General features: G+C 36.0%; 2 protein-coding genes across 3 annotated transcripts; both read left to right on the forward strand.

Moving 5' to 3' along the window:
* Window positions 1-213: 213 nt before the first annotated feature.
* On the forward strand, window positions 214-6,050 carry LOC107750237 (CCA tRNA nucleotidyltransferase 1, mitochondrial-like). 2 transcript variants are annotated; one of them, XM_016565540.1, is made up of 8 exons: window positions 214-272; window positions 515-819; window positions 1,146-1,339; window positions 1,530-1,668; window positions 1,823-1,949; window positions 2,170-2,363; window positions 2,727-2,980; window positions 4,899-6,050. In XM_016565540.1, the coding sequence occupies exons 2-8, from the start codon at window positions 681-683 to the stop codon at window positions 5,145-5,147; spliced, it is 1,296 nt and encodes a 431-aa protein (XP_016421026.1). In that variant the 5' UTR covers window positions 214-272; window positions 515-680; the 3' UTR covers window positions 5,148-6,050. The 2 variants fall into 2 exon arrangements, with proteins under 2 accessions (XP_016421026.1, XP_016421025.1); XM_016565539.1 differs by lacking the exon at window positions 214-272 and having other exon boundaries at window positions 330-819.
* A 398-nt stretch (window positions 6,051-6,448) lies between these two features.
* On the forward strand, window positions 6,449-9,826 carry LOC107750238 (oxytocin receptor-like). The gene is made up of 2 exons (XM_016565541.1): window positions 6,449-7,721; window positions 9,196-9,826. Exons 1-2 carry the CDS (start codon window positions 6,836-6,838, stop codon window positions 9,402-9,404), a joined length of 1,095 nt encoding a protein of 364 aa, XP_016421027.1. The 5' UTR covers window positions 6,449-6,835; the 3' UTR covers window positions 9,405-9,826.
* The last annotated feature ends 466 nt before the right edge of the window (window positions 9,827-10,292 follow it).

Here is a 10,292-nt window from a genome sequence, read left to right on the forward strand (position 1 = left end):
GACATTTTACACATAAAACATAATAAATGACCGTTTTATCAACAGGAATACGAGATAAGGTTCCGTTTTAATTAATTGCATTAAAACCCTATTTAAATTACAGCTAAGAAATGCAAATACATTTTAGTATTACTAAATCCAGAATGCCGTGCGGGAGCCTGAAAAAGTAAATAAACTATTTTCATTGGTTGTTAAGGTCATTACGTAGCTACCCCGGAAACTCGGTGTAGACTGGCCACGCCCCTTCTGTGAATGTCATGGCTGCGCACAGCGTGAGTGAAACTACAGATGTGCTAAAATAATAAAGCATATATTTTTTTCTTGGGTGAATAAATATAACTTATTTTATGTCATTGTTGATAAATGTATTGTTTCTTTTGGTAACTCCAATTATAACCTCACAGTGTTATCTTTGGTAATATCACGTTATGTGCTCATCACCTTAGGAGCTAGCTTCGAAGAGTCACTTCAAGTCATAAGCTATTTATTAACCTAACGTTTATGTATATTTAAGATTCTCTTCAGATGAACTGAGGAGGGCAGCAATACGCCTTTGAAGCGTCTAAGCTGCCGCAAATCACACAAGAAGAAGAAGAAGAAGAAGAAGATTTAAGATTCAGTATTATTTATATGACATGTGAAATTTAGAGACACTGACATTATTGTCTTTAAGTTCACCGATGTGGGCTAAATTATTTCTGCGCCCCTCGTTTATCAACCGAGTTAATCTCACGTGGAGTCGCAGATTATTAGTCACAATGCAACTGAAAACTAAAGAGTTTGAGTCCTTGTGTACCGACGGGCTGGTTGGTATTGCTGGTAAGTTCACTTTATCTTACGTCATCATCATTTTTTCAAAAATACTGTGGTGGTACCATGGTACAGTGATAATAGGCTATACCACTTTTAATATGCAGTACCAGTGAGAAGTTTGGACACACCTACTCATTCTTTGTTATTAGCATTTTCATATTATATAATATTACTTAAGTCACCAAAAATACAAAATTACACATGGAAATAAATCTATTTGACATTTTTATTAAATCAGGCGTGTCCAAACCTCTGAATGATTACCATGTTAGTGTACCATGCTATTTACTTTGTACTACTAAGGAACATTTGATATTTGTTTTGATAAATAGAAATATTTGAAAAGAACCAGTTTGAGCTGAGGATTGCAGGAGGTGCGGTGCGGGATCTTCTGTCAGGAAAACGGCCTGAAGATGTGGATTTTGCCACCACAGCCACTCCAGAGGAAATGAAGAGCATGTTCCAGGCAGCAGGAGTCAGGATGATTAACAACAAAGGAGAGAAACACGGGACCATTACTGCCAGGGTAAGGTGAAGCATAGTTTTTATATTGATATTCATCAGACATTTTACTTGGGTGTTTTTCTAAACCTTTAATTCATATTATTGAGCTTCTGCAATGGGTTTAGGTGATCTGTTTTAATTTGTGACAATTCTCCACATAATGTCAATGTTATATCCGCAAACTGAAACATAAGGATTTATACATTTTATAGCTTCATGATGAGAACTTTGAAGTGACCACATTGCGAGTGGATGTACAGACTGATGGGCGGCACGCAGAGGTGGAGTTTACCACTGACTGGCAGAAGGATGCAGAGCGCAGAGATCTCACCATCAACTCCATGTTTCTTGGTAAAACATAAGGAGTTTCTAAAAGAATATTTCACCTGCATGAGCTTTGCAATTTAATATCTTCATGAATGAATTCTTCATTGATTTGTTAAATTTCATTTGGAATAATTAACATTTTTGTGTATTTGATTTGTCCTTTATTGTGTTTTTACAGGGCTGGATGGGACACTCTATGATTATTTCCAAGGATATGAGGACCTCAAGAACAGGAAAGTAAGGTTTGTCGGCAGCGCCTCACTGCGGATCCAAGAGGACTACCTTCGAATTCTAAGATACTTCAGGTAATTATGTGCTATTACTGGGAAGAAATATATGCCTTTGGAATGATATAAAGGTGAATAAATTATAACAGAGTTATCCCTTTAAATTTTACAATATATATTTTTTACAATAACATTTTTCATTGAACATTATAAAGTAAAGTCCACTGTAAAGCCTGTAAATGGCTAATGTGGTTCATCTTTATTTATTTATTTATTTTTTTGTCTGATTGCTCTGTAGATTTTATGGTCGGGTGGCAACTGAACCTGAGAAACATGAACCCGAGACTCTGGAGGCAATAAGAGAGAATGGCAGAGGATTGGCAGGAATCTCAGGTGAGAGAATCTGGGTGGAGCTGAAGAAGATGCTGGTTGGAAACCATGCTGATCACCTGCTGGAGCTTGTCTATGAGTTGGGCCTTGCCCAGTACACAGGTGAGAAACAAAAAATAGTGATGCAAATATTTGTAAGGAACTGTGGCTGAAAATCTAAAAATATAATGGACATTTGCCTGTCACTAATTGGTTTCCATCCGAATTTATTATTCATAATGCATTTAAAAATGCAATTCATATGGACAGTTTTCTATGATGAACATGCTTTAAATTTTTGAATTAAAGTTAACTTTGATATTTTTTGTGGGGCATAAAAATGGTAATGTAACTTTCTGGAGATGTAAAAAGGAAAACATTTGTTCATATTAAATCTTTTTTTTTGTTTGTTTAATGAATGTAACATATATATCAGAATAATTTTTATATTATAAATGTTCAGACTTGCGGTGTCTTTTCCTGCAGGTCTTCCAGCAGATGGCAATGTTGAGGAGATGAAGCAGATCTGGCAGAAGGCTCATGACAGCTCTCCTAAACCCATGACTATCCTGGCTGCTCTGTTCCGAAGCCAGGAGGATGTGGAGAAACTGGATCTGCGACTGAAACTATCCAGAGAGGAGAAAAACTTGGGCCTGTTCCTGGTCAAATACAGGCGAGATCTCGTTAAGGGACAGGACGAACATGACGGCATGAAACTGTACACAGATTTCATCATTGATGTATGTACTTTTCCTTCCCTTCTAAAGTTTAGTACAAAAAATTTAATTACATCAGTTGCTGTACATTGATTAAATTTAATTCAAAATTAAATCAATGTACAATGTTTTAATTAAAATTAAATTAATTTAATATAAAGCATTTTGACATACTGATGTTTGTTTAACAAATGCATTTTTTGTAAGACCCACTTTATCCCCATAATCATTAAAACTGTCATTCCAGTGTTATTTTAGTTTTGTGTACTACTGTAGTATTTATTAATATTTTGAATTAGCTTTTATTTTTATATTTTTGTTAAAGGGGTCATATGATGCAATGTGTTTGCAGTACACAAGCCATGGTTAAGACAGCTGACTCTGTGACCCTGTCTCTCTCTCTCTCTCTCTCTCTCACACACACACTGTGGCAGAGTCTTAACTTTGATAAAGAATATCTCTTTGGTTTTGAGACTTTAGTCTTTGCAACTTCAGGGATCTTATCTACGCACAATCAGCTTGTAACACTCCAAAGAGAAAGGAAAACTTGAAATCGCATCATATGACCCCTTTAACAGTTTTAGTTTAAATTTGAGTCATTTTATGTGCTTTTGTCATTAAATTTTTTTTAAAATATTTTTATTTTTATTTTATTTAAAATTTAGTAAATTTAGTACATATTTTAGAACTTCAGAACTTTTAGTTTAGTTAGCAACATTTCTACATTCTAAGTTTTTCTATATATTTTATATTATATTTTCTATGTATTACATTTTTATTTTATTTCAGATTTATTTAAATTACCAAGAATTTTTTTTTTAAGTAGTCTTAGTTAATAATAACAACACTACGGAAGAGGATTAGGGCCAAGCAATAATAAAAAAATAAATAAAACCATCTCGAGATTAAAGTCATTATAATACGAGATTAAACTCATTACATTTTCAAGAAAAATGTCTAAATAAAATGTTGAGAATAAAATCATTAAATTTTGAGAATTATGTTGTTGAGTTTTGAGAAAAAACTCGTTAAATTTCTAGAAAAAAGCCGAAATTAAATGTTGAGAATAAACACACTCGTGTCATGTTAATTTTATCTCGTTGGATTGTATTAGTCAGCGTCTGCAGTTGCGTAGGTCGTAGAGAGCAATGCTCACGTATGCGGTCAACCAGAGTTTGTTTCTGCCTTTTGCCGAACTCACTCTTCTTCCTTTTTTCATCACATATCACATCGGAAAAGTGGAAATCAATTGCCTAACGAGTGTTTAATAATGATGTATTAACTGGGTAGGTTTAGGGGTTAGTAGGCTATAGGGTTTTTTTTTTTTTCCAGTAAGGCAGCGTCTATTTAATCATTTTAATAAATAAAATCATTTACACTCTGTTATTATTGCATCCTGTTAATGTACAACAATACTGAGGTGCAAATAGTATCTGTCACTATTTATAAGTATAAATAGCATCTAATTACTATTTACACTTATTGCAAAGATCTGCTACTTTTACATAGCGTAACTAGAATGGCTATTTTCACTTAGTGTAAATAGCACATCACTAAAAATGCTGCTGTTGTCACTTAGAGTAAATTGAATATATCACAATTTTCACTTAGTTTAAATAGCATCCGATGTGATGAAAAAAGGAAGAAGAGCAAGTTTGGCAAAAGGCGGAAACAAACTCTGGTCGGCCACATACGCAAGCATTACTCTCTACGACCTGTGCCACTGCAAACGCTGATCAACACTGTCCAACGAGATAAAATGAACATGACACGAGTGTGTTTATTCTTTTTTCTTGAAATTTAACGAGTTGAATCTCGTATTATAATGACTTTAATCTCGAGATGGTTTTATTTATTTTTTTGTTATTGCTTGGCCCTAATCCTCTTCCGTACAACACTGATTTATATATATATATAATTTTTTGTTTTTTTTCCATTGAAGTCTAGAGAGCCGGACTCCCAGAGTAAAGTACTGGAGCTGCTGAAGTATCAGGGAGAAAAGAAACTCTTAGTTGAGCTGAGCAGGTGGTCCATCCCTCGCTTCCCAGTGAGTGGCCATGACCTACGCAAACTGGGTTTTACCTCAGGTAAAGAGATCGGCACCATCCTTCAGAAGCTAAGGGACACATGGAAGAAGAGCCACTATCAGATGAGCAAAGAGGAACTCCTGGCCACCCTCAGCACATCCTGATGCCAGATAAGGAAACACACTTGTGTCAGAAGTGCTTATGTCTCTGCATGCATGTGCAATAATGCATTATGAGTCTGTGTTGAGAAGGTGTACCTCCATAGTGTCAATGGATATTGAGAGAAGGAACCATCAGGGCAGTCATATAACACTTTTCTTATTTTGTCCTATGCCTTTGCAGATACAATGCAACCAAAGGTTTAGGTATATCTATTGTTGCTATCTTGGGAATTTGTATTGGCCATTGGCTTTTTGGATGGTTGTCAGGGTGCAGAAAATGTCTTGGAGCATTAAAGTGCACATTTTCAGATTTAGAACGCTTTAACATATGGAGTATTTACCCCGTCGTTGAACCATGGGCATCATAAACACTCTCTAAAATGTTTTCTTTTATTAATTATTCATGAAGTTCCCTAGTTTGACATAATATCATATTCATTCATTAATGTAATTGGTTTGAACAAGGATTCATCTAAATTGAATGACGCAATGATGCAAAGTTCATTTTGTTTTTTGTTTATTTGATGTGGGATTTTGCCCTTTCAGCAGAGTGGTGTAATTATTATAGTGAAGGGAGTAATTTAGCTCTCCTGCAGAGAAGACATCTTATATGAAGCTGTAGCCATGGTTTCATTATAAGGAAAAATTATGTTCCTTTTGTCAACAGTTCATAGTTATTAGAAGGTTATGCAACCAGCTCTCCAGGTGTTTACTTTGAAATAAAGTAGCCCACATCACGTTTTACAGTGTCGTGCTGTCTTGCTTTAAAGTCCATGGATGTTCGGAGATTACTTAAGCATTATTTTTTATATGTTTGTGAATTACTTAATATGATAATGATTTCACATTGACATTAGGGGTAGGTTGTGTCATATCATTTTTGCATTGATTATTGTTGTTATACAGTCCCACAGCTTTTTAAAGGGGTCATATGATGCGATTTCAATTTTTCCTTTCTCTTTGGAGAGTTTAAGAGAATTTAAACGGATAGGTTCACCCAAAAATGACAAATCTGTCATCATTTACTCACCCTCATGTCATTTTAAACCTGCATGACTTATTTTCTTCTGTGGAACGAAACATTCATATATTAAAAAAAAAAAAAAAAAGTTTCAGTGTGTGTGTGGATTTGTCTATAGAATCAAAGTTGGGTCCAATTTTGTTTAAACTCTATTGATTTTATATATAAATTTTGGTTGAACTATCCAAATAATAATAAAATCTAGGATGGCCTGAGGGTGAGTAAATTATAAGCAAATTTTCATTTTTGGGTGAACTATTACTTATGACTCCCAAATCATAATTGGTGCAACTTATTGGTTTTAGCCACTTAAGTAATGAAATGGAGATAACCTATGTTGGCTACATTATAAATACAACTCTATCTGGAAGGTCCAGAGTAAATATTTATTAAGCAAAATTGACAGAGAGCGAATGTCTTTGTATAAAGAACATATAGTCCATCTTTTCAGCTTGTGGATTTCTGAATACCATCTTATGCTCATAAGTATTTGTATGAAAGACCCTCCCCCATCCATCAGAGCAACCTATAGAACCTCTAGTCTCCGCTCACCCTCACACACACTAAAGATGTGCAGACGCGTGAATACTGACAGTCTTGTGCGCACTGGGACAGTTAAACTGCACCTACTGAACTTGAACTAGTTTAAGACTCTTAAGATATTAAGAAAATGCCTGTGCTTACATTAAACTTAAGCAATGCAACTTTGGAGATGGAAGCCACCGGAGACGAACCCCGGAACGAGCATTTAGCTCAAATCGAGATCGCGCTGCTGAGCGTCATCTTTCTCTGCTCATCAGCTCTGAACTTTGGTCTGCTGCTGGTTTTGTGGAAGAAGAGACAGCAGATGTCCAGGATGCGCGTGTTTGTGACCCATCTCTGTTTGGCGGACCTGGTGGTCGCCTTTTTCCAGGTGTGTCCACAGCTGATGTGGGACATAACAGACCGTTTCATCGGCCCTGACCTCGTATGTCGTTTGGTCAAGTATCTGCAGGTCGTCGGCATGTTCGCCTCCACTTATATGATAGTTGTGATGACTGTTGACCGTTATCAGGCGATCTGCAACCCCATGGTGACTTTCCAGAGGCGGCGCGCGCACTGGAACTTGCCCGTGTGCGTCGCGTGGCTCGTGTCGTTCGTCTTCAGCGTCCCGCAACTGTTTATTTTCTCCAGGGTTCAGATCGCCCCGGGTGTCTACGACTGCTGGGCAGAGTTCATTCAGCCGTGGGGACCTAAAGCGTACATGACGTGGACGACGTTGGTGATATTTCTGGTGCCCATCGTAACTGTGACGGTGTGCCAGGTGCGCATCTGCCGCGCGCTGCAGATCAATCTGTACCTGAAGACCCAGCAGCAGCAGCAGCAGCAGCAGGGAGGTGATGGTGGACACCCGCACCCTCTTTCCTCCAGAACCAGCAACGTGGCGTCGGTGTCTAAATCTCGGATTAAGACCGTGAAGATGACGGTGGTGATCGTGCTTGCCTACACCGTGTGCTGGGCTCCGTTCTTCACCGTTCAGCTGTGGTCTGTGTGGGACGCGGACGCTCCGACTGAGAATAAGACAAAGTCTTCTAAGAAACACTGTTCTGTTGGGTCTTTAAGTGTTAATAAATAGCATTGTGCCGTCTTAATCTTAATCTTAATCTTAATCTTAACCTACATGTAAAATGCTTAAGATATAGTATGCCTTTATAAAAAATAATAGGGCTGATACAAGGTGACAAGTTGTTTTTGGGAGAAAAAAAACGCTAATATTTCTGTTTATCGTCTCCTACTGACAAATTTAATAAAATATAAAATAAAGTGATGGAGGAGAATCTTGAATTTCACACACCGAATGATGGTGTTTTATCATTGTTATTTAAAGATTTGTAGACCTACATCGTTTTTAATCAGGGTGAGAGTTACGATGTGATTTCTCCTTTCTAAACTGTTTCTCAAGCGCGTTCTCTCATCACCACTGCTGCTACGTGAATATGAAGCATCACAACACTATGAAGACCGAGGCGTGTCCTGAGAGTCACATCGAATATTAACATGGCAGAAGTAGTGCTGCATGCATCTTCCACCAAATAATTTTAATGAACCAAAGAAATAAAAGCGAACTATCTGTATTATATATATATATATATATATATATGGGTCAAAGACGAAAAAGGGTTTAAGCATAAAAACAATAAGTGTAATACTGCTTTAAATTGTTGTTGTTTTTCCCCAAAAAAATGTAAAAAAAAAATTCTGTTTAATTTAATTGCAATTTTGTTTTTGTTTTTCTGAGCAAAAAATAAATATCCCACTAAGACCCACTAAAATGTCATTCAGTGTAACAATCTTGTCAGGCATATTTACAACAAAAATCAATTTATGACATATTAAAAGACTAATTACTTTCACCCCAAATACTAATTAGTTGTAATTTTACATTTTTTAAATTTGCCACTATCCTAGGTTTTGTCCATTTGTCAGTAAGAATTTTTTACTAATTTAAAACCCAATCAAATTTAATATACTCCATTATTCTTTTATATATTTTAATATGTACACGTCAGAATAAGCATGTTGTTTGAATTTTTACATAAACATTGTGTTACACTGAATGACAATGTGACATTATTTCAACCAAATTTTGACATTTTATTCTCCAAAAACTTATTTGAAACCTTAAAAGTAGACACTTTACTTACATTTAATGTGCTTTCTATGGACATAAAATCACTTTTGTCAATTTCTTTTGATGCGGACATCATAATGTTTTTGATCCATATATATATATATATATATATATAAAATCCTTTTTTAAACATGGATACTTGTACCTTAGGAAGGTGATCATGAATGAAATTTGATGCCACCCCTGTAACTCATTTCTGATTGGTTAAGCTGATGGAAGATGTTCCAATTTCCCCACTCTCTCCTACATGTTACACAGAGCTATGCTCAATTAATATAAAATGTTTAGGGATATTTATTAAGAATGTGACCAAATGTAATGACTGCTATCTAACCAGTATATATATTTTTATATTTCAGCTGCAACCTTCACCATCCTCATGTTGCTGGCGAGCCTGAACAGTGTTGCCAATCCGTGTATCTACCTACTTTTCACCTTGAAGTCCCCCAAACTGTTGGGAACTCTACTGTGCATGAAACACACAGACATGAAGGAGTCACTGCCTGAGGAGGCTACGATGGTCAGCTCTCTGTATCTGAGCTTTAAAAGCCAGTCTGAAAATCGATGAAAATGAAACACTAACAAACATGTCCAAATGCATGCAAATGCTACGAACATGTACCATATTAGTATTCTTCAAACTACTAAGTACGATGTAAATAGAACATGCATATGGTTCACCACTGTATATATCACAGTACCACATCACTGTACCATGGTACTAGCACAGTACTTCTCTGTAAATAAAATCACTAGGCATCTCATTGTGGAGTTGTCTCCATATATTGAAGCATATCAAATTCAGATTCATTTTTACATTGAATTAATGTTATGTGAATTTACTTTCCTCCTACCCTGAAAAGATTTTTTTTCTTCAAAAACTTTTATTATTTCTATTATTTAACTCTACATAACAAGCAGGAAATTGCTCACAGTGTGTACTGTCCTAATCACAATCACAGTGGTGTACAAAATACAGTGTCTTTAAATACTGAGAAAAACATCTGACTGCTAGTGTGGTGGATATTGTTATGAAAATGCCTGTACATGTTCACTGTTCTGTGTGTCAATAAATTGCTTTAATATTCTGAAACGTTTGGCATTGGAATCAAAATGTCTGAAAGGTATGTTTATAATTTAGCTTGAAACGGTGAGTCTCGTAAGCTTCAGGTGAGAGATAAGACTAACAACAGAATTGAGCCATGTGTGGAGAGAAACAAAGACCTAACTAACAGGATAAAGTGTAAAAGACTATTTTTTCAGCTGGTAAGACTGTGTGCCTCTGTGTGATCTGACCCCTTTAATGAAAGGGGTCATATGATGCGATTTCAAGTTTTACTTTCTCTTTGGAGTGTTACAAGCTGATAAGATCCCTGAAGTTGCAAAGACTAAAGTCTCAAAACCAAAGAGATATTCTTTATCAAAGTTAAGACTCTGCCACGCCCCCATAAAACGG

Source organism: Sinocyclocheilus rhinocerous, unplaced genomic scaffold, assembly GCF_001515625.1.
Source record: "Sinocyclocheilus rhinocerous isolate Xijiao unplaced genomic scaffold, SAMN03320098_v1.1 scaffold963, whole genome shotgun sequence".
Classification (NCBI taxonomy): Eukaryota; Metazoa; Chordata; class Actinopteri; order Cypriniformes; family Cyprinidae; genus Sinocyclocheilus; species Sinocyclocheilus rhinocerous.